At 49.4% G+C, this 24,665-nt stretch overlaps 1 protein-coding gene across 1 annotated transcript; it reads right to left on the reverse strand.

Moving 5' to 3' along the window:
• Nucleotides 1-4,664: 4,664 nt before the first annotated feature.
• On the reverse strand, nt 4,665-20,205 carry LOC119958270. The gene is made up of 23 exons (XM_038786701.1): nt 20,067-20,205; nt 19,904-19,959; nt 19,084-19,176; nt 18,146-18,273; nt 16,620-16,769; nt 15,359-15,436; nt 14,095-14,274; nt 13,684-13,780; nt 13,105-13,325; nt 12,057-12,207; nt 11,460-11,674; nt 9,987-10,101; nt 9,669-9,874; nt 9,458-9,581; nt 9,181-9,350; nt 8,006-8,103; nt 7,591-7,712; nt 7,434-7,472; nt 7,118-7,307; nt 6,139-6,274; nt 5,117-5,203; nt 4,902-5,009; nt 4,665-4,812 (listed from the first exon to the last, which is right to left on the reverse strand). The coding sequence occupies exons 1-22, from the start codon at nt 20,084-20,086 to the stop codon at nt 4,950-4,952; spliced, it is 2,736 nt and encodes a 911-aa protein (XP_038642629.1). The 5' UTR covers nt 20,087-20,205; the 3' UTR covers nt 4,665-4,812; nt 4,902-4,949.
• Nucleotides 20,206-24,665: the final 4,460 nt, after the last annotated feature.

Raw genomic sequence — 24,665 nt, forward strand, 5'->3', positions numbered from 1 at the left:
GTCTGTGGATTGGAGTTTGCAGCTCCCAGACAAGACCGATACTGCAAAGCCATCGCATACTCATGAGCCACCTCCGGGACAAGAGAGAAACATTTAAGCAAACGATACAAAGCAGACAGCCCCGGCGCCAGAAGAGACTAGAACAAAGCCAGGCCAACGCCACCCAGCAATCAGAGCAGCCACCGGAGGAAATCATACTGATGATCAGGATATGGGCCCATTATTGGGGACTAATTTCAACGACCACGCCAAAAGCCCAAAGCCCCCTCGAGTTCTTGAGCCTTGCACACCATCCAAGAGACCTGCCTAGCAGCTGCACTAGAACAAGTCCAAGTGAACACACGCTATGAGACAGATGGCTCCTATTCCGTACCAGCTCGACCCCAGCAGCCTCAAAACCGGACAACAGCCATTGTTCCTCTGACTGAGTGGGCGCCCGAAGCTAAGTAGTAGGCTTTGGTAGTGTACTGCTTGTCTCCAATTGGCTGTTTATGGCAGTTAATATAGTCCACCTTCCTTAATTCTAATTACAACTCCCTCAAGAGCCGCCAGTATCTGATACCACCACAAGGTTCAAAACCGAAGACTGATCAAAGACTCGATACACCAGTTTAGCAAGTTTGAAATCAATGCTATTTATTTACAGTCAAATATACTTGTGCACAAAACTCTACCAACTAAGTAGCAATTAATTGAAAAGGGAGGGTTGTGTTCTATAGCTCCCGCAGATTGGAGCACCCTTTCAAAATGGTGGCAGATAGAGAGCAGAGAGATTGCAGAATAAAAAATACAGCCAGAGAATTCTGCATGGTTCTGACAGGGTTCAGGACTTGTCTTTTCAAAAGAGGCTCAGAGACAACTCTGTACAGCAAGGACCCCCGAGTGCTAACTATTTAAAGGTGGATTGAGATCCGATAGAGTTTTGTGCGGAGTGGGGAATAAAGGTAGCAGTTAAGCGTTATTGCGCCACTACTGATGGACTTGTCAGCTATTTTCTTGGGATGTTAAAAATCCTCCCGGAGCAAGGTATCCTTCCCTCAAGCCATAACATTGTAAATATTGGGTTTCATCCCCTGTTTGGTGGTCTGGTAATAGGATCAGGAATATGGGAGAGTTAGTGGTCATCTCAAAACTTCCAATTGGGCCTGGGAGGGGCTATAATCCCTCGGATTAAGAAGCGTGATGGTGAGCATTATAATAAATGTCAAGTAGCTTCCATTAACATGCAATTCAGTTACTGTGAAAATCCCCCAGTTGCCACATTCCAGCACCTGTTCAGGTACAGAGGGAGAATAGAAGATAGAACAGTACAGCACAGAACAGGCCCTTCGGCCCTCGATGTTGTGCCGAGCAATGATCACCCCACTTAAACCCACGGAACCCGTATCCCAACAATCCCCCCATTAACTACACTACGGGCAATTTAGCCTGGCCAATCCCCTAACCCACATCTTTGGACTGTGGGAGGAAACCGAGCACCCGGAGGAAACCCACGCACACACGGGGAGGACGTGCAGACTCCGCACAGACAGTGACCCAGCCGCGAACCGAACCTGGGACCACTGGAGCTGTGAAGCATTGATGCTAACCACCATGCTACCGTGAGGCCCCCTAATGTGGAAGGAAACCGGAGCACCCGGAGGAAACCCACGCAGACACGGGGAGGACGTGCAGACTCTTGCACAGACAGCGACCCAAGCCGGGAATCGAACCCGGGACCCTGGAGCTGTGCTATGCACGCCATCCCCAAGCCGAGCTGGGTGGTGGCCTACACGGGCCCGGACCTTCTTACAGAACAGGAAGAGTCAAAAAGCAATACAGAATCCCGATGCTCCCAACAGCAACCCTGCCTGGGGACTTCTCCAGTCCTCACCCTTTGGGAAGAGGGCAGGTCCTGCCACTTTGGGAACTCCTGGTGACCACAAGTGCACTGTAAATTCTATGGCAATCTGACACCACCTCAGGTGCAGTCTCCAGCCATGCTGGAGTAGCCAGCTAGAGAAACTGTAACAAGAGAGCAGGAGGCTACCCTGCCCTTCCAACCTGCTCTGCTACTCAATAGGATCATGGCTAATCCTCCAACTCCTACCCCTGTCTCTTTCTCCCCCCCCCCCCCCCCCCCCCCCCATAAACCCCCTTCTCGCCTTGGGGTCACAGAAACCCATCCATTTCATTCACCGACTGCCTACCACAGCTTCCTGGGGAGCAGTCTACCTCATATCCTGGGACTGGGACTTGTTCTAGACCCCCCCCCCCCTCCCAGCCAGAGACACTGCCCTCTACCCCCAGCCATATATACACCCTTCCTCTATAACCGAGCCAGTTCTGTATCCACCCTGCCAGCTCGCCCTGGTCCCGTGTGACTTCACCTTTTGTACCAGTCTGCCATGAGGGACCTTTACTGAAGTCCATATAGACAACATTCACCACCCTCCTGAAAAACCCTTGGGAACAAGTTTTGGGACACACTCCACATTGTTCTCTTCCTGCAGATGGGATATTAATGGCTGAAGGACCCTATTTCAGTCCCACACACATTCCACTGCCTCCCCCTCATCTGCTGCTCTGCAAATTACATAAAACCCATGTTGACTGAAATTTAACTGACCCCTGATCACTCTAGTCTATACCCAATTAAAGGGGAAAATTTAGTGTGGCCAATTCACCATGCCACCGCACATCTTTGGGGTTGTGGGGCATGGTACACAGCTTCGATGCATACATAGAGGGTAGAGGGCCACTTGGCTCATCTAGCCTGCTCAGCCATTCCAACGATTCATAGCTAACTCCACACATCACCCAGTAGAGGGGGGTCCCCGAGACTCGTGCCCAGAGTTAGATTCTCCCACAGCAGCATTTCACAATTAAATCAGTAACCCCCCTCAACTATTTAACAGTGTCTGCTCAATTTTCTGAAGCTTTAATTCCTCGCTGTACCTGCAACCCAATGCACGTCGACTTCCTGCTACCCTTCACACCATTTAGAGGTGGGCCTCTTTCTCCATTTTACTCCCCAATCAGCCAGATCTTGCCCACTTTTAGCCCCTCCCCAACAAATTTAGCAGCCTTCAATGTTCATCCAAGGCATTTATACATCCAGGAGCACAGTAGCACCATCCTGCCATCAAGATTCATTCTGCCCCTTTCTAGCTACGAAATATCCCATGCTGTACCCTACACCAAGCTCCCAAGGGGGATTTGTTAAACCTTCCTGAAAGTAGAGAAAGTAGAGAATCTGGGTGGCAAAATAAACCAACAAACATCAAGCCGCAAGATTCTAGAAGGAGAAGTTCAGGATTGGTCGTCATGCCAACAAGGACAACTTTACGGCCTGCTCAATTCTGGATTTACAGCTAGTGTTAGATACAAGAGTTACTGGCCCATTCTCGGTCTACAATCAGATAACCAAAACCTTGTCCACCTTCAGATAGTGAGAAGATGGTGCAAAATGTTGACCAATTGGGTCAAACAGGAAACAGTTTGGACGAGAGTTCAAAATCTGGAATGCTTGCAATACGCACCCTGAACACCACTGCCCCATATTTCACCTTGCACAGTAAATCCAACTGTTCATGGGATGTGGATAGAGAATGGCATAACCATCTGGTCAGATTTCCTTCCCCAAATATAGTGAACCAGATTCCTACGACAATGGTCATCATGGATTAGTTTCAATCACCATCAGCGGCAATGGGGATTTGAACCCAGGGCACAACTCACAGGTCTCTAGTCCAGCGAGAATACCACTACCTCCCCTATTACACAGTAAGAAAATTCAGATAGATAGCAGTGCGGCCCCCTAAAAGGGTGCCCAGCAAGGGATGCTGGGAAAAGTGGTCAACTTTTCTGGACAAGCTGATCAAACAAACTGGCAGCAGCAATGAGCATCTGGGAACAATGAACTGTCCAGTCATTCACATTGGGTTTACCAGACAGTGGCACCCAAGCTCCTTACACGGCCATGGAGTGCCCACCCCAATAATTGATGTGGCAGCCCCTGATTGACAAATGCCCCCCCGATACCACCCAAGGTGGACACTCGAGCAGGTTTTGAAAGGTGCGGTACAACTTCAGACCTCTCCTGCAGCAGCAACATTGACCATGACCATCATCTGACTAACAGAAGATAGACCAGAGCCAGGAACATGGGAGGACGATAGAGATTTAGATACAGATAAGACCAATATCTGTCTGGTACTTACCAAACTTGCAAAGCTATTATGCCACAAGTGCACGATCGATTTAGCAGTAACAATTAAAGTAGTAATTGTTATGAAACTAGTCGTCTTGTCCCACCCTATATGGGGTGGTTCATAGAATTTACAGTGCAGAAGGAGGCCATTCAGCCCATCGAGTCTGCACCGGCTCTTGGAAAGAGCACCCTACCCAAGGTCAACACCTCCACCCTATCCCCATAACCCAGTAACCCCACCCAACACCAAAGGCAATTTTGGACACCAAGGGCAATTTATCATGGCCAATCCACCTAACCTGCAAGCCGGAATCGAACCTGGGACCTTGGAGCAGAGTTTGGGCAGGTGCAACAGAAGTTCTCTTGCTTTGGTCACAATATTTCAGGACATCCCATAGTTGTAGGGATCTAGCAGCCAATGCCTGCAAGAAGCTCTAGTCATCCGAGTACACAGCAAGACAAACAGCCAAGGTTGTAGATTTAATTGGAGTTTATTTACACAGCAAATCACATTCAGTAGCGTCTGGATTAACAGCGTAATCACAGCCAGGAGCAAGACACTGGCCAGCACAGCAGCACCTACAGCCAGCAACACCACCAGGACAACTTCCAGCGTGCCTCTGAATCAAAGAGATGGCAATTCAGTCAACAAGTAGTTCTCCGGTCAGGAACACAATTCACCCACTTGTGTCTTAAACTAAAAGCTTACCATCACTGGTCTCCTGGTGATCAGGAGATGGAGTCACTGTCATGATGTTTATAGGTCCCGATGACACAGTACTTTGCAACTCTTGGCAGAATGGTTAATGGTACGGCCCTACAAGGGAAGGAGGGAATATTCAATCAATCAAGCAAGATGCAGCAGGCTAGTCAAGTCAATCCAAATCTCAAGTGAAGATTTACAAAGCTAATTCAATCCTTGCCTCCTCTCTTGCTGGGGGTACACCTTCTTCCACAAGTAACACTTGGATTGGTCAAGTCACAAACTGCTACATTACAGTGGATGTAAACCTAAGAGAGAAAGAAAATCAGAGGGATAGACACCAGCCAATACTCAGCAGAGGGCAGCACAAGTGGATAGCATTGTGGCTTTAGTGCCCCCTAGGTTAGATTCCCCGCTGGGTCACTGCACGTTCTCCAGTGTCTGCAGTGGGTTTCCTCCGGGTGCTGTGGTTTCCTGCCACAGTCCAAAGATGTGCAGGTTAGGAGGATGGGCCATGATAAATTGCCCTTGGCAGTTTTGGAGCCACGAGGTCATGCTGCAGCTGTACAAACTCTGCTGCGGCCGCACCTGGAGTACTGCGTGCAGTTCTGGTCACCACATTATAGGAAGGATGTGGAAGCTTTGGAAAGGGTTCGGAGGAGATTTACTAGGATGTTGCCTGGTATGGAGGGAAGGTCTTACGAGGAAAGGCTCAGGGACTTGAGGTTGTTTTCGTTAGAGAGGAGAAGGCTGAGAGGTGACTTAATAGAGACATATAAGATAGTCAGAGGGGTTAGATAGGGTGGACAGTGAGAGTCTTTTCCTCGGATGGTGATGACCAACACGAGGGGACATAGCTTTAAATTGAGGGGTGGTAGATATAGGACAGATGTCAGAGGCAGTTTCTTTACTCAGAGAGTAGTAGGGGTGTGGAACGTCCTGCCTGCAACAGTAGTAGACTCGCCAACTTTAAGGGCATTTAAGTGGTCACTGGATAGACATATGGATGAAAATGGAGTAGTGTAGGTCAGATAGGCTTCAGATGGTTTCACAGATCGGCGCAACATAGAGGGCCGAAGGGCCCGTACTGCGCTATGTTCTATGTTCAAAAAAGGTTAGGAAGGGTTATTTGGTTACGAGGATAGGGTGGAAGTGAGGGCTCAAGTGAGTTGGTGCAGAAATTGATGGGCTGAATGGCCTCCCTCCTGCACTGTTCGAAATGGACGGCTCCTGAATTACTTACAAGGCCTTGCAGTCCACCAGAATTATTGGAGGCAATGGTCTGGACTTCAAATCTCTTCAAGGAGGAAGCGTTTTTCACATGTTGGGTGACGACTGGGTGAAAGGTGGTCATGTAGGTTTCCATGTGATTCTCACATCTGAAACAAAAACCTTCCATTAGATCACAACAGGACTCTATAGTCAGGACGAACTAAAAGTCATTTGGAGGAACCACCATTTGGCAAGTTGACTACATACATGGTCAGGACTGTTGCCTCAACAGCACCAGGGTTCAATGTGTGGAGTCTGTACATTCTCCATGTTGTGGGTTCTCGGAGATGTACAGGTTTGAGAGAGTCTACTGAGGTAGGGTGCTCTTTGGAGGGACAGTGCAGACTAGATGGGTTGAATGGACTCTTTCTGCATTTCCATTCACGATGAGTAGAATCAGGGTGGCTTTTTGATCAAGGGAGCAAAGGGTTCTGGGGCGGGCAGCATCATTTAGGTGCTAGAGCAGGTAGCGGGATCAAATGGCTTCCTTCAGGAGGAAGAACTGGCCAGGGGAGGCTAGAAAGCACCAGGTTTCATGCAAGAGGATGGGTTAGCACTGCTGCCTCAGCACCAGGGTTAAATTCTGGCCTCTGCACATCCTCCTCATGTCTGTCTGAGTGTTTCCTCGGGGTGCTCCAAAGGTCTTCCCACAGTCCAAAAAAAGGTGGATTGAGGCATAGGTTTGGAGGGGGTGATGATTAACAGGGCCCAATGGGGTGCCCGAGAGGGTTGGTGTAGACTTGAGCCATTGGCTAACAGGGCCCAATGGGGTGCCTGAGAGGGTTGGCGTAGACTAGAGCCATTGGCTAACAGGGCCCAATGGGGTGCCCGAGGGGGTTGGTGTAGACTCGAGCCATTGGCTTGCAGGGATATGATGATTGTGGCAAAATCCAGGATGGCTGTAAACCCCCTCCCCACATGATCCCACCTCGATCTTTGTAGTTTCTTACCCATCAACAACGAGGTCCCAATGTTGTTGCCCAGCCATTCCCATCGAGCCAGTTGCCCAACAGTTTTCCAAGAACAATTCAGCACTGGAGTCCTCGTTGTAGAGGAGCTCAACTTCAAAGTAGAGTGGCTGTTCCAGGTGAACAAGTACTGGATAGTCTTCATCCTCATAGAAACTGGTGTAGGAGAGATCTGGAAAGAAACAAGGATGGCCTTGAGATCCAGTTGGTTAATATCAAATCTAGCACACCCCTAAAATATAGAGTTCCTGTAGAACTCCTTAACCCCCCTTGACTTGAGTGCAGTTAATGTCAATACCTCTGGCTAGCCTGGCATGTAGATTCAGAGCATCTTTACCTGGAGGGAAAAGAAAGGAGTTATGTTACATACCCAGAGAGTTATGTTACATACCCCAGGATCCAGCAGGCCATGTCCGAGCCCCAGCTTAATAAAAAAAATATATTAAGAAACTTACTTTTCAGTGTTTGTCTGACTAGAGACAAACCATCAGGAACTTGGAACCCTGCAGGGAGATGCCCAAATCTGGCCTGGATGCTCAGGGTGTCATTGATTGGGTAACGACACAGGATGGTTAATCTAACGGAGGCAGAAATTCAGAGCAAGTCAGAGAGACATTTACTCCCAAGGTTTACAGTCTAGTGTGTATTGGCATGAACAGCCAGGCAGACGCCTCGTACCAAAGCTTTGTAGATGTTGGACTAGCCGTAGGCCACGAGGCAGCACACTCCTGCAAAGGGCCTTGGGCAGCACGCTTGTGCAAAATCAACAGCCCCATGGGAACAGCGTTTCCTGGGTCAAAAATAATCCCGCAACTCCCCTCCCTAGCACTGTAGGCCCACAATGGATACCCAGTTGAACCATCAGCCTACCTGTAGTCAGGATCTCTGGTTATTATGGGGTGGTCAACTGGTATGGTCTCCTTTGGGTAAGAGATTTCGTTTTCATAAACGATGACGTCCTTCATGAACTGAAAGAAAATTTGTAGACTTAAAACAGGAAAATCTGTAATAAAATATAGTCTTCAAGGGAGGGGTGGCACAGTGGTTAGCACTGCTGCCTCACGACACCCAAGTTTGATCCCAGCCCCCCCGTTGGTGTGAAGTTGGCACAGTCTGTGTGGGTTGCACCCCCACAACCCAAAGATATCCAAGGGAGGTGGATTGGCCACACTAAAAAAAGTTGTCTTGGAGAAAAAAAAGCTGGGAATAAAAGTTGAACCAAATCTGGCACAAGTTGAAGTAGGAGCAACAGCAGCCTGGGGGGGGGGGGGGGCAGAAACCCAGTGACCTTGGCCAAGATGACAAGTGACAGTCAAGATCCCCAACTGCAAAATCTTCACACCCTTGACTCAATACTACCTCAGAATGGACAAAGAACAAAGCAAAGCACAGCAGCAAGAACAGGCCCTTCGGCCCTCCCAAGCCTGTGCTGACCATCTAAACTAAAATCTACACTTCTGGGGTCTGTATCCCTCTATTCCTGTATTTGTCAGGTCAAAATACCCCTCATGTCACTATCATCCCTCCTTCCACCACCTCCAGCAGTAGTGAATTCCAGCCACCCACTACCCCCAATAAAATAACCTTGTACATCTCCTCTAAATTTTGCCCCTCTACCCTGGGAAAAAGTCTGTTGGCTTTTTCAGGTCACCCCTCAACCTCCTTCGTTCCAGTGAGAACAAACCAAGTTTATTCAATTTCTCAGAATGCCCTCCATACCAGGCAACATCCTGGTAAACTCCTTCTGCACCCTCTGTAAAGCCTCCACATCTTGATGTTAGCGTGGTGACCAGAATTGAAGACGATATTCCCAAGTGTTAACTAACCAAGGGCCTATACAGCTGCAACATGACTAGCCAATTTTTATACTCAAAATGCCCTGGCCAAAGTCAGCAAGCATGCTGTATGTCTTCTGGACTCCTTCTCTACCCACATTTCCCCTTTCAGTGACCTGCACACCAATATGGCCTACAAAGGAGGAAGTTGAGGCAATATAGTCTGGTAGCAACGATGAGGACCCTTTCAAAAAGTACTTAAGGCAATACCCTTCCAATAGTGCCACACGAGTGGATATCAAACACAAACAGCGCCTTCATCTCATCCTGTTCCCTCGGTCCACAAGTTGGATCCTTCAGCACCAATTTGCGAACATCAATGTCTGGAAGGGTGATTGTCGATTGGACACTGACAGCAATGGTTCCATTTTGAAAGCACACTGGGGAAAATAAATACCAGAGGCGTTAGTAATTTACACTTGACAAACCTCATCTTGCTCCCAATAGAAAAAACCTTTGATATTATGAGAATCACAGTATTTCTCACCCAAGACTTCCTCGTGGGGGATGAAAAAGATACATCGCACCGTGAAGCTACTGTACACCTCCAACGTCTGGTTGTCCTTCAAGCTGAAGTCAATCCTAGCTTGCAATTCATGGAGAGAAATTTCCTGAGGAAATAAAGAGCGTGTGTTATGCAGCCAGATGCAAGGCAGGTTTTCAGAATGGAGGTGTTGGAACTGGAAGAGTGGAGGTACCTCATGAACAACTCCTGGGGAGTTGAGGGGAACAGCCAGGAAGAAGTGTGTACCATTCTCCAGGGTCCTGTAAGCATACATCTGAGCCAGCTCAAAACTGAGGAGCTGACCAGCAATGTAAGGAAACCAGTAGTGATCAAGATTCCCATGTTCCATCAGCAGGTGGAGTGAATCATCTCCACAGAAACCCACCATAACTGGAAGCACTGAAAGACGAGATGTTTAGAGTTTAATAGCATAAGGAGCCTCTGTATCAGTGCCCCTGAAGAACGGAGGCAAATGGAGTCATATTCAGGGGATAAGGCAATGTATACTCACCAACATCATGCACGTCAACAGTTCTAATCACTGGAAAGGTTAAGAGCTCATCTGGTAGCACATTGAAGATTAGGGTCATGTTCACGACGTATCTTCGGATGTCATCATGGAGATACTAGACGAGTTGAATAGCATTTTAATTGGAGAGAGGTAGAAGCTGGGATGGTAGAGAGTGCGATAGGAACAAAATCCTCCCTCCACCCCTCAAACTCAATTCCCAGGTGTACACCCTCCCCTTTCTTCCCCCCCCCTCCCTCATTTCAGGACATACGTGACCCAATTGCAGGTGTGAAAAATGCCACTTGGCAAAGTGGTACCCTGGCAGTGTGTGTCTTCTTGCCCAGAGGCCATGCACCTGGGGGGGGGGGGGCTGTTCCCCTCTTTTGGTACCCATTTGTGGAGACCAGCATGGAACAATGCTCAAGTGGGGGGGGGGGGGGGGGGGGGGGGGGGGCGGAGAAAGAATTAATCCCAACTCCTTGGGAAGCAGCATACAAGACATAGGAGCAGAATTAGGCCACTCTGACCATTGATGGTCGATACATTTCTCTTCCCCATTCACCCCCGATCCCCTTACTCTTCCCCATTCACCCCCAATACCCTTCTCATCCGATCCCCTTACTCTTCCCCATTCACCCCCGATCCCCTTCTCACCCGATCCCCAATCCCCTTCTCATCCGATCCCCTTAACACAAATGAAAAAAAAAAAGTTTATGTCACGAGTAGACTTCAATGAAATTACTGTGAAAAGCCCCTAGCCGCCACATTCCGGCGCCTGTCCGGGGAGGCTGATACGGGAATCGAACAGTGCTGCTGGCCTGCTTTAAAAGCCAGCAATTTAGCCTGGTGAGCTAAACAAGCCCCTCCATCTCAGTGATTTAGCCTCCACAGCCTTCTGCGGCAAAGAGTTCCACAGATTCACCCCCCCCTCTGGCTGAAGCAATCCCCTGTATCTGTTTGAAGGATCATCCTTTAATCAGATTGCCCCCTCTGTAAACATCCTCTCCACGTCCATTATCCAGAGAGACGGGTCTGATTTGTCAAAAAAAATATAAAGGATCCCGAGATTGAGTAGGGTCTGAGTGTATCATGTAGGAATTTACAGAGACCATTCGATTCTGCACCAGCTCTTGAAAGAGCATCCCACAAGCCCACACCATCCAACTGCCATGTAACCCAAGGGCAATTCAGAATGCCCAATGCACACCTTTGGGGGAGGAAACCCATGCAGACGTGACCCAAGCTGGGAATCAAACCTGGGACCCTGGAGCTGTGAAGCAACAGTGTTAACCACTGTGGTATTGTACTGCGTCTCCTAGTTTCTACCAGCATGTTGCACTGGTCCATCAAGTGGGCAAATTTTAAATGATCCGATTGCCACAAGGTCCAAGCACAATGTCAACGTAACAGGGTCACAGGTCAATACAACCCACACTGCAAGTGTATCAAGTGCCCAGAGGAGAGGAAACAAACCTGCTGTGTTACAAATGGTGCTCCAACTTGCAACTCAATGATGAAGTCAATGGTGTTGTTAGGATAGACAACAGGGTAAATGTCGTAACCGTGTCTCTTCAGGTCATCTACAGAGAGATTCCTGTTGGCCACTGTAATGGAAATCAGCTCCACATCAGGGAGGAATGGTCCCACTGTGATATTGAAGTGTTTCTTAGGATCAGTGGTGTCAGTATCTAGAAAGGAAGATGTTTAATTCAGTTAGGCACGTGACAGCCCATTAAATTTCACCCCCACCCCAAAATCAGAAGCATTCCCTCCATCCCATCAAGAAAGTAATCAATTGAGGTCCCAGTGGATTGCACTGGCCCAGACTCTGGGTTTGACCTCTTAGCACAATTCAGTCATGTCAATGCTTCATGGGAGGGCATTGCACCCAGGGAAACCTAGCTTGTCCCCTTCCCCCAGGTAGAGGAAAAATTCAGGGTGGTGTTTTCTTGGGAATATGGTGTCCTGGTCCAATAGCGTCTTAAAACCCAAGACCACCCACAAAAAAAGGCAAGCATGCACTGCTGTAGCCAATTGGTCCAGGTGGGAATAATAGAGTGTAGCACTCACCAATCACCCTTGGAATTTCAGGAATGAAGGGGGTAGATGCCAGACGATATACTCTATGCTGCGTCAGTTCCTGGAGATGATCCAACCACTGGTGCTCAAGCAGCAAGTGGATGCTGTAGATAATTCCGTAAGTGTTGTTGAGTACATGACTCTGAAAAATCAAAGAGGATAACATGTTACTGCCATGGGTTGAATAAAACACAAGGCCTGCTTGCCTTCATAGGCCAGGATGTAGAACAACATTTGGCAAATATATTCTAGAATGTTAGGCCACATTTGGAATCCTAGTGTCCAATTCTGGTCACCACACTACCAGAAGCAAGTGGAGGCTTTGGAGAGAGTACAGAAAAGGAGGGTATTAGCTATGAGGAGAGATTGAATAAACTGGGATTGTTCTTCCTCAAGAAGTCAGTGGCTGACTTGACAAGAGGGCTATAAATTAGCGTGAAGAGTTAAGGCTTTTTACTATGGTGGAAATACAATGTCCAATGGGCACAGGTGGCGAGGAGGGGGGGGGGAATGTTTGGAGGGGTGGCGTGGAATGCACTGCCGAGTGAGGTTGAGGCAGATACATGAAAAAAAATGAAAATTGCTTATCGGCACGAGTAGGCTTCAAAATGACGTTACTGTGAAAAGCCCCTAGTCACCACATTCCATCGCCTGTTTGGGGAGGCTGGTACAGGAATTGAACCGTGCTGCTGGCCTGCTTTAAAAGCCAGCGATTTAGCCCTGTGCTAAACATTAAGTGACCTCAAGATTTCTGGTTAGACAGATGGGGGTGTAGAATGTAGGCTCTAGATAAGAAGTGATTAATGCAGGTGTGCGAGGGCCAAAGGGCCTGTTCTTGAACAGAAGTTATGCTCATTTATATCCCATGCAAGGGTCAGTATTAAATCCAAAATGGTGCCATTAATCATCATTAGTAAAGAAATCTGCTACAATGAATAGTGGTTAGTTTAATCAAAAGACTAAGGCCCATTGGAGTCTTCAGGTCACTAGAAAGTCAAAAGGTTGATTAGCAAAGGTTTAATGAGGACTAGTGACCCACCTTACTCAAGCCTCCTTCTGCGCCAACTGGGATAGAAATGGCCATGACAGAAATGTTGACGTACAGCTCATAGCCCCTCTTCTCCAAGGTGTCATCATCCAGAAATTTGCCATCAATGCCCATGGTAATCCTGTCTGCCGTTATATTGGTAGGGAGTACCAGAGGAGCCAAAATCCTTGGGGTGGGCCAAACGAGCTTGCCATCTTCCAAGATGGCAGGACCTGAAACAGTTTGAAGTGTTCCAGTAATTTGGTGGACAATTAATAATCTATCACAAGTAGGCTTACATTAATACTGCAATGAAGTTAGTGAAAATCCCCTAGTTGCCACAGACCTGTTCAGGTACACAAGAGGGAGAATTCAATGCTGAACCCAAGTACATTTTTGGGACTTGTGCAAGAAAACGGTACCCAGAGTAAACTCCATGCAGACGTGTGGACTCCAGTGACCCAAGCCAGGAATTAAACCAGAGTCCCTGGTGTTCTGAAGCAACCACCACTCCACTGCCCAACTAAAGGGTTGCTAGCATCAATGTTTGTACTTCACAGGAGTAAATAGTTTAAGATTGGATTATCTTACCAATTGGACAGGCAGTTGAAGTATCAACCAGCAAGATTAGCCACCTTTGTTTGTAGAATACTGTTGCTTTAATATTTTCAACGGGCATGTTGTCGATCTGAAGAAAAGACAGTAGATTAATCAACTCATGGAGTCGAGAGTTCAGGAACTGATGGATGGAATTTTGTCAATTGGCTTGATTCTCATAAGCAATACTTCCTTTCTGTTGCTGTGAGAAACTGCATCTCAAAAAGGGAAGTTGTGGTCAAGTCAGTCCTAAAGGAATGCTACAATTTTACTCGGGAGGTGGTAGTATTGTTTGGGATTAGGAGGGAACCTGGGTTTCAATCCCACCTCGGCAGATGGTGATGTCAGAGGGGGTGAAAATCCTGCCATCCTTAAACCTCCCAACTCCACAAGATGCTAGCTTACCATTAGAATTCTGGCTTCGTTGGATTTGTAAGGGGCTCGGAACACCACTCGCGAAGCAGTAGTGTTGACCCCATACCCAAAGCCATGCGCTTGTGTGGTGGTCATGGTCCTCAGCTGTGTCCTCTCTCCATCAGTCACTTGGAATACAATCTGCCAGACTGACGTAATAGCCTCTTGAGCCTGAAAAAGGAGTCAACATCTTAAGACCACACAAAAAGTCATGATTCAAACTCATCCTCTTGAAACAACTGGCTCACCCAATGTTAAAATTACCCATCACGGTTAATGACATATGGTTCCGGGTTGAAACTTCACTCCAGAAGTGCCAAGGCAGGCATTCTCTAGGACATCTCAAGGGTCCTTCCCGTTTATCCCCTTTTGTCATTAGGATTTCTGAATGATGGATGATTAACAGGCATGTGATAACTTAAGTAGGAAGATTTCAGAGAGATGGGGTGCCAGTAATGGGCAAAAAGATAGATGCTGTCAGAATGTGATTGGGGGGGGGGGGGGGGATATTGGGTTACAGGTATAGGGTGGATACGTGGGTTTGAGTAGGGTGATCATGGCTCAGCACAACATCGAGGGCCGAAGGGCCTGTTCTGTACTGTTCTATGTTCTATGAGAATTTGAAAAGCAAGGTGCCTCTTCAGGAAGGTTAGCAAATTGAAGTTCAAACTGAAATGAGTAGAAAAGACTATTTCATGCTGCAAACAATTGTTAAGGAGGGTGTACTGAAAAGACGCCTTCCATTCCTTGGAGTTGAAGTGACAACGGAACCTAAAGAAACCCTGGCATGTCTTTAGAGATGTGTCATAGACTATCACAGCCTGGCAACTACTCTGCCCAAGATCACACTGCAGAATGTGGTGAACTCAGCCCAATGCATCACACGAGCTTGCCATTCTCCTGTTGACTGTCTACACCTCCCACTGCCTCAGGAAGGCAGGCAGCATTATCAGAGACCCCTCCTACCCAGGCTTTGCCTTCTTCCAGACCCTTCCATCAGGCAGAAGGTCCAGAAATCTGAAGACCCGCACATCCAGACATAGGAACAGCTTCTTCCCCACAGCTACCAGACTCCTCAACGACTCCCCCTCGGACTGATCTGTTCCCTGTAAGAATATGTTTCAGGATGCTCTTGTTCCACACTAACAAATTACTATGTACAGTTCCTGTAATTGTTTACATGTGCAACACAAGGGAAAAGGACATGGCCATGTGGGGTGAGATGGAGCACCTCATACTTTTGGGAGCCACTTACTGCTGGTATAACTGCCTCCCAATCTTCAATTTCCATTTGTTCTTCAGCAATACCAGGGAACAATCTGGTTACGGAAACCTGCAGGGAAGAGGAGTCCCATAAAGTAAAAAGGCATCTCAACTCCTGCTGTCAAATGGGGGTTTGAGACAGTGGAAGGGTGGGGTTAAGGCATCACATGGTGGTAATTGTATATACACAAGACTAGGGTGTGCCTATTACCAACAGTTTATAGCTAGCCATCTGGAGACATGATATATCATCCAGGGTGCAGAACCCAGTAACAGCAATAATCTTATTATTGTGACAATTCATTAACACAGCAAAGAGTTACTGTGAAAATCCCCTATACTCCAGCACCTGCTCAGCTTCAGAGGGAGAATTCAGAATGTCCAAATTACCCAACAGCACATCTTTTGGGACGTGTGGGAGGAAACCCACGCAGATATGGGGGAGAACTTGCAGACTCCGCACAGTGACCCAAGCCAGGAATCGAACCCGGGACCCTGGAGCTGTGAAGCAACAGTGCTAATGTTACAGTTGTATCGGACTTTGGTTCGGCCACATTTGGAATACTACATGCAGTTCTGGTCGCCACATTACCAGAAGGATGTGGATGCCTTGGAGAGGGTGCAGAGGAGGTTCACCAGGATGTTGCCTGGTATGGAGGGTGCTAGCTATGAAGAAAGGTTGAGCAGATTAGGATTGTTTTTGTTGGAAATACAGAGGTTGAGGGGGAACCTGATTGAGGTCTACAAAATTATGAGGTATGGACAGGGTGGACAGCAACAAACTTTTCCCAAGAGTGGGGGTGTCAGTTACAAGGGGTCACGATTTCAAGGTGAGAGGGGGAAAGTTTAAGGGAGATGTGCGTGGAAAGTTTTTTACGCAGAGGGTGGTGGGTGCCTGGAACGCTTTACCAGCGGAGGTGGTAGAGGCGGGCACAATAGCATCATTTAAGAGGCATCTAGACAGGTATATGAACGGGAACAGAGGGAAGTAGATCCTTGGAAAATAGGAGACAGGTTTAGATAAAGGATCGGCGCAGGGTGGGAGGGCCGAAGGGCCTGTTCCTGTGCTGTCATTTTCTTTGTTCTGGAGTGCAGCATAGGAGGGCTAACAGGTGAATGGATCATTTGGTCAGTGGTCATCTTAAGGTTAAGCTAGCGATACGGCTCGGAATCAATGTCAAGCCAGATTTGAAATTGGAGATTAGACCATGATGAACAAAGGAGGACAAACAGATGCTACACAATAACCTTACCTCCATGTAGTTCTCTTCACAAACTATTTCCCTGGAACTCCATTGGTAACCAAGTCCACAGGTCATGGAAAACGAGTGAGTGGAGGAGGCACTTGGGGAGAGACGGTGCTCAATATTTAGATGGATATTGAGGGAGAAGGTGTCATCATTCTGATAGAGAGAGAGAAAAAGACACAAGTTGCAACTAGATGTGGGATTGGTGTAGAACCCATTGATGTGCAGACCAAATCCTCTTCACTAGGAGTGATCATTCAGATCCCTCAAGGACTACATCGGTAGCCCTTTAAAGTCAGCATTCCTTCCCCCCCCCCCCCCCCCCCCCCCCACCCCTCCAAAATGGTGGAATGTTCACCCAATCCTCAGGAAGTGTTCAGACATCTTCAAGGGAGGGGTATTTGATGGTTGCCATTTTATTTTGGAGATGGGTCCAACAGCGCAGAAGGAGTACATTCAGCCCATCAAGTCCCTCTGAAGGAGCACCCCACCTGGACCAAACACACTATACTATCGCCACCTTGGGGCAGTTTATCACTTACCAATCGACCCAACAGACATCTTTGGGACCACAGGAGGAAACCCACAACTGACACTGGGAACTCCGCACTTGGGGTGGGAATTGAACCCAGGCACTGCAAGGCAGTGGTGCAAAACCATCTCTTGCCCAAAGCCCTACCTCTCCACTCCACTATCAAATTAGCGTCGGCTTCTGGAGACTTGACACCTGGAGCATTGTGTTCAGTTTTGGTCTCCTTACTTGAGAAAGGACGTACTGGCGCTGGAGGGTGTGCAGAGGAGATTCACTAGGTTAATCCCAGAGCTGAAGGGGTTGGATTATGAGGAGAGGTCGAGTAGACTGGGACTGTACTCATTGGAATTTAGAATGATGAGGGGGGAATCTTATAGAAACATAAAATTATGAAGGGACATGGCTTTAAATTGAGGGGTGGTAGATATAGGACAGATGTCAGAGGCAGTTTCTTTACTCAGAGAGTAGTAGGGGTGTGGAACGCCCTGCCTGCAACAGTAGTAGACTCGCCAACTTTAAGGGCATTTAAGTGGTCACTGGATAGACATATGGATGAAAATGGAATAGTGTAGGTCAGATAGGCTTCAAATGGTTTCACAGGTCGGCGCAACATCGAGGGCCGAAGGGCCCGTACTGCGCTGTAGTGTTCTAGATGCAGGCAGGTTGTTTCCACTGGCGGGTGACAGCAGAACTAGGGGGCATAGCCTCAAAATAAGGGGAAGTAGATTTAGGACTGAGTTTAGGAGGAACTTCTTCACCCAAAGGGTTGTGAATATGGAATTCCTTGCCCAGTGAAGCAGTTGAGGCTCCTTCATTAAATGTTTTTAAGGTAAAGATAGATAGTTTTTTGAAGAATAAAGGGATTAAGGGTTATGGTGTTCGGGCCGGAAAGTGGAGCTGAGTCCACAAAAGATCAGCCATGATCTCATTGAATGGCGGAGCAGGCTCGAGGGGCCAGATGGCCGACTCCTGCTCCTAGTTCTTATTCCAAACTACTCACATCATTCTGAACCAAACAGGCAAGGAATGAAGCGCGGATCTCCGGGTTCCCCCAGTTATCAGGGGTGATGGTGAAGCCACACTTGGCTGCAAACCGAGGGGTCAATGGAAACTTGTTTCCAGAATCATCTGAAAAGAAAAAAAAAAAGAATTCGGTTAGAAAGCAGGGTGTAGTTGCAAAAGTGTCCAAACAATTGTAGCAATACGGTCTTCAAGTGAAGAACACATCCTGTTGCATGGTTGACAGCTATTCAGCCCAGAGACTGCACTGACCCTCGAGGGGACCCTACACAGAGGCTCATTATACCCACACATCTTTGGACTGTGGAAGAAAACCCACACAGGCAGTCACACAAGGCGGGACTTGAACCCAGGTGCTGTGAGGCAGCAGTGCTAACCCTCTATGCTGCATAAAAAAGGAGGAACCATCATCCCATTGAAGGTTGAGATAAGCAAGTGTTTGCCAAACCACCCTAACTCACTGGTTCTTACCCTTACAGATTGCACCCCCTCAAGAGGACATCCTTGCCAAGGTGCAGTGGGTACTAATCCACCCAACACAACTCCCCTCTTGCATCCCAGTTTCTTCTAGAATCAGCCAACAGCAGAAATGTTACTGGACATTTGTCCCTAGTCACTGCACATTTTACCCCCCCCCCCCCCACACAGAAGTTAAATGTGGCCATTTGCCAACAGCCAGGTTTTGGGGAGGGGGCACAGACAAGCTGGGCTGAGAGGTGGCAAATGGAGTTTAATGCAGAAAAAAAAAAAGTGAGGAGATTCATTTTGGGAGTAACAGGAATACAGAGTACTGGGCTAATGGCAAGATAAACACATGGACAACAACAGAATAGTGTAGATGGGCTTCTGGTTTCACAGGTCAGCACAACAGCGAGGGCCGAAGGGAGTGTACCACACTGTAATGTTCTATATGCTCACCACTTGCATCAACGCTCCAGTTTCTCGTGGAGAGAAAGCTCCTATCGATCCAGATGTAGAAGTAACGATCCCGACATTCTCTCTGGATAGCTCCTTCAGAAGAAAAAAAAGAGAAAAAACCTTGCATCAAGTCACGAGGTCACAGACAGTAGAATCACTAACTGAGGGAGGGCAAAGAGCAGCACTTAGAGAGTGGAATACTTCCCAGAACCCCTCATTCTGGAGAATAGACCTGACTCCAATAAGGAAGTGGTTGATTAGATGCCCCAAAGTGATCCACATTTCTCTTAAGACCATGATTACACAAGGCCTCGAATCACAAAGTGAAGGAACATTGAATGCCCCATCCTTCCTTGGGGTAGACTCCAATAGACACAATGTATTTTTAGGAACATGGGAGAACAAGGCAGCATTGTGGATAGCACAATCACTTCACAGCTCCAGGGTCCCAGGTTCAATTCCAGCTTGGGTCTCTGTGCAGAGTCTGCACATCCTCCCCGTGTGTGCGTGGGTTTCCTCCGGGTGCTCCAGTTTCCTCCCACAGTCCAAAGATGTGCAGGTTAGGTGGATTGGCCGTGATAAATTGCCCTTAGTGTCCAAAATTGCCCTTAGTGTTGGGTGGGGTTACTGGGTTATGGGGATAGGGTGGAGGTGTTGACCTTGGGTAGGGCGCTCTTTCCAGGAGCCGGTGCAGACTCGATGGGCCAAACAGCCTCCTTCTGCTCTGTAAATTCTATATTTAACTAAGGCCTTCTTCGTTACCTCAGGAGCAAAGTTACAAGCCCAAGCAATTTTGAAGATGGAAAGAAAGAAAGCTTACCAGGGGGTGGGTCAGTTTTCACTTCTGTGATCAGCGTCACCAGGAGCAGCAGCACTCTAAAAAGATGTTAGAGCAATAACAATTAACTCATGAAATAACACAGGACCAAGCAGAGGCCAACTGGGGGGGGGGGGGGGGGGGAAACAAAATAAAAAGCACTCACCCTAGAAGTTGAGAATCCATGGTGTAGGCTCGATGTGAAGCCACGTCACAATCCAGCCCACGTCACAACAGAGGAACCTTTCCAGAAAAGACAGTTCGCCCAAGAAGGCACAATCTCAAATCACAGCTTCCTCTGGTATTTAAACCATCAGCCTCCAATTATCCATTAATGGTTGTTGTGGGCAGCAGGCACTTTACAGGCCTCATTTAGGCCTCATTAATGGGCCTACTTCAACTGGGCCAATAAGGGGGGAGGAATGGGCAAGGGTCGTTCTGAGGCCCCCCCCCCCCCCCCCCCCCCCCCCCCCCCCCAATATCACCTGCTCGAAGCCGGGACCATTAATACTATAACCCATTTAACCCTTTTTTTCATTCAAGTTGAAAGATGTACAGGTTTGGTGAATCAGCCATGATTAAGGCCCAGGGTTACGGGGCGAGGGAAGGGTGTGGGCCACTTAGGGTGCTCCTTTGGAGGGTCGGTGCAGGCTCAATGGGCCGAATGGCCTCCTTCTGCACCGTCACGATTCTATGATTCTAATTATTCTCAAATAGAAAGTCACTCACCCCCCCCCCACCCCCCCACCCCGATAATTTTGATGTGGATAATGTTAATAATGTTGATTTTGATAATGTTAAGACTGATGTTGATGTGGATTATGTTGATGATTGGGCAGCAGGGTAGCATGGTGGTGAGCATAAATGCTTCACAGCTCCAGGGTCCCAGGTTCGATTCCCGGCTGGGTCACTGTCTGTGTGGAGTCTGCACGTCCTCCCCCTGTGTGCGTGGGTTTCCTCCGGGTGCTCCGGTTTCCTCCCACAGTCCAAAGATGTGCGGGTTAGGTGGATTGGCCAGGCTAAATTGCCCGTAGTGTCCTAATTAAAGTAAAGTTAAGGGCGGGGGTGTTGTTGGGTTACGGGTATAGGGTGGATACGTAGGTTTGAGTAGGGTGATCATGGCTCGGCACAACATTGAGGGCCGAAGGGCCTGTTCTGTGCTGTACTGTTCTATGTTCTATGAAGGCCATAAGGCACAGGAGCAGAATTAGGCCATTCGGCCCATCGTGTCTGCTCCGCCATTCTATCGGGACAACACTGTGGAGCTGCCGAGGAGGCAGTGGCACTGTATAACAGCAGGGTAAGGTTCAGCGTAGTGTGCCCAGCTAAGTTGAGGGTGACCTGCAACTCCAAAGACGGTGGGAGCAGCGAAAGTGATTGTGAAGGCAGAAGGACTGGGGCGGACGTGAGAAATGGGACCGAGGAGACGGGGTGTTGAAGATTGTACCCCGTTCCATTTTTCAAATTTCATGTTAGATGTGTTAAATGGGATGACGTTGCCTGTTTGGGTACGGCAGGAGTTGGGATTGTTTGCAACGATGGTTCTTTGGGGTTTGTGTGTTTACACTGGGGTCGTGCGTTGGAGGGGATTTCTTTTGACTTCCGGTTGGGGCTATGCGGAGCTAAGCCGCACGTTCGGCAGCTCCCGCTGGGAACGGACTTTTGGGCTCTTTTAAGGGCCCCCAGCGGTACTTGCTCGACGGTTCCCGATGTGGGAAGGTGTCTGCAGCGGATCCCCAGTGGTCTATGGTCTTGCCCAGGTGTGGGGCCAGCAAAATAGCGGTGGCAACGCCTAAGATAAAGCGGGGGAAGAGAATCAAGATGGCGGCCGGCGGAGGCCTCGAGGAATGGAGGCAGTGGACGCAGGAGCAGCAGGAGACTCTCCAGCGATGTTTTCAGGAGCTCAAAGTGGAGCTGCTGGACACGCTGAAGGTGAACACGGACAAGCTGCTGGCGACGCAGACAGCCCAGGGGGTGGAGATCCGGGAGCTCCGACAACAAGCCTCCGAAAGAGAGGATGAGGCCACGGCCCTCGCGGTAAAGGTGGAGGCGCACGAGGCGCTCCACAAGAAGTGGCAGGAGCGGTTCGAGGAGATGGAGAACCGGTCGAGGCGGAAACATTTGCGGATCCTGGGCCTCACGGAGGGGCTGGAGGGGTCAGACCTGGGGGCCTATGTGGTCGTTTTGTTGAACTCGCTGATGGGAGCTGGGTCCTTCCAGGGGGCCCCTGGAGTTGGAGGGGGCCCACAGTATACTGGCCAGGAGGCCCAAGCCGAATGAGCCGCCGCGGGCGGTGCTGGTGCGGTTCCACCGGTTCGTTGACCGGGAGTGTGTGCTCAGGTGGGCCAAGAAGGAGCGGAGCAGCAAGTGGGAGAACACGGTAGTGCGGATCTACCAGGACTGGAGTGCGGAGGTGGCCAAGTGGAGGGCCGGGTACAACCGGACGAAGGCGGTGCTCCACAGAAAGAGTGTGAAATTCAACGTGGGCAAGTGCGAGGTCTTGTACTTTGGAAAAAGAATAGAGGCATGGACTATTTTCTAAACGGTGACAAAATTCATAATGCTAAAGTACAAAGGGACTTGGGAGTCCTAGTCCAGGATTCTCTAAAGGTAAACTTGCAGGTTGAGTCTTTAATTAAGAAAGCAAATGTAATGTTGTCATTTATCTCAAGAGGCTTGGAATATAAAAGCAGGGATGTACTTCTGAGGCTTTATAAAGCACTAGTTAGGCCCCATTTAGAATACTGTGAGCAATTTTGGGCCCCACACCTCAGGAAGGACATACTGGCACTGGAGCGGGTCCAGCGGAGATTTACACGGATGATCCCAGGAATGGTAGGCCTAACATATGATGAACGTCTGAGGATTGTGGGATTATATTCATTGGAGTTTAGGAGGTTGAGGGGAGATCTAATAGAAACGTACAAGATAATGAATGTCTTGGATAGGATGGACGTAGGGAAGTTGTTTCCATTAGCAGGGGAGATCATAGATCATAGAACAGTACAGCACAGAACAGGCCCTTCGGCCCTCGATGTTGTGCCGAGCAATGATCACCCTACTTAAACCCACGTAACCCGTATCCCAACAATCCCCCCATTAACCTTACACTACGGGCAATTTAGCATGGCCAATCCACCTAACCCGCACATCTTTGGACTGTGGGAGGAAACCGGAGCACCCGGAGGAAACCCACGCACACACGGGGAGGACGTGCAGACTCCACACAGACAGTGACCCAGCCGGGAATCGAACCTGGGACCCTGGAGCTGTGAAGCATTTATGCTAACCACCATGCTACCGCGAGGCCCCAATAAATTTAGATTTCCCAATTCATTATTTCCAATTCAGGGGCAATTTAGCCTGGCCAATCCACCTAGCCTGCACATCTTTGGGTTGTGGGGGCGAAACCCACGCAGACACGGGGAGAATGTGCAAACTCCACACGGACAGTGACCCAGAGCCGGGATCGAACCCGGGACCTCGGCGCCGTGAGGCAGCAGGGCTGCTCACTGCACCACCGTGCTGGCCCATAAGACCATAAGTCTTATGGTCTTATGTTACAGCCGGCACATCTGTGGGTCACCTACAAGGACCGGCACTTTTATTTTGAGTCCCCGGAGGAGGCGTGGGCCTTTGTGCAGGCCGAGAAGTTGGACTCGCGACTGAGGGTCGGGGGTTTGTAAATAACTGTGTTAACGTTTGGTGGGAAGGGTCTCTGTTTTATGCTGTTTTCAGCTGGTTGTGTGTTGTTTCTAGGGTGGGTGGGGCGCTGTCTTTTTTTGCAGGGGCGGGCAGAGGGAAAGCACAGGGAGTGGATGGGGGCGGAGCTGAGAAGCGCGGGCTTTTTCCCCGCGCGCGAGCGGGAGGGGGAGGGGGAGGGGGAGGGTCTGCTGACGGGCCTGGGGGAGGAGGAGTAGCCCCACGTTGGGAGGGGTCGGAGGTGTGGCGGGAGCTGCCGGGGTCAGCAGAAGTTAGCTGGCTCACGGGAGTGCTACGGACGGAGTAACGCGGCTGGGAGGGGTCCTAGCTTTTGGGGGAGGGAGGGGGGGTACCGGGTTGCTGCTGAAATGGCCAGGAAGGAGCTGGAGGATGCAGGGGGGTTCCGGGGTGGGGGCTTGCCGCCGTGGGGAACGGGCCGAGCGAGGGGCGCTGGCCTGGGGCGGGCAGGGGACGGGTTATGGCTAGTCGGCAGGGGAGGGGGGCAGGGAGCCCTCTGATCCGGCTGGTAACCTGGAATGTGAGGGGGCTGAACGGGCCGGTGAAGCGGGCCCGGGTGTTTACGCACCTGAAGGGGCTGAAGGCGGACGTGGCTATGCTCCAGGAGACGCACCTGAAGGTGGCGGACCAGGTTAGACTGAGGAAGGGCTGAGTAGGCCAGGTGTTTCATTCGGGGCTGGATGCAAAAAATCTGGGGGTGGCGATCCTGGTGGGAAAAAGGGTGTTGTTTGAGGCATCAAAGGTGGTGGCTGACAGTGGAGGGAGGTATGTGATGGTGAGCGGCAAGCTGCAGGGGGAGCGGGTGGTGCTGGTCAATGTCTACGCCCCAAATATCTACGGGGCAGCACGGTAGCATGGTGGTTAGCATAAATGCTTCACAGCTCCAGGGTCCCAGGTTCGATTCCCGGCTGGGTCACTGTCTGTGTGGAGTCTGCACGTCCTCCCCGTGTGTGCGTGGGTTTCCTCCGGGTGCTCCGGTTTCCTCCCACAGTCCAAAGATGTGCGGGTTAGGGTGGATTGGCCGTGATAAATTGCCCTTAGTGTA

Source organism: Scyliorhinus canicula, chromosome 29 (assembly GCF_902713615.1).
Source record: "Scyliorhinus canicula chromosome 29, sScyCan1.1, whole genome shotgun sequence".
Classification (NCBI taxonomy): domain Eukaryota; kingdom Metazoa; phylum Chordata; class Chondrichthyes; order Carcharhiniformes; family Scyliorhinidae; genus Scyliorhinus; species Scyliorhinus canicula.

Coding starts and splice junctions, on each gene's coding strand:
- LOC119958270 (XM_038786701.1), bottom strand. CDS start 20,086: ATGGATTCTCAACTTCTAGG. Junction 9,875..9,986: donor TGTTGACGTGCATGATGTTG/GTGAGTATACAT, acceptor CTCGTCTTTCAG/TGCTTCCAGTTATGGTGGGT. Junction 9,582..9,668: donor CCCCAGGAGTTGTTCATGAG/GTACCTCCACTC, acceptor TTATTTCCTCAG/GAAATTTCTCTCCATGAATT.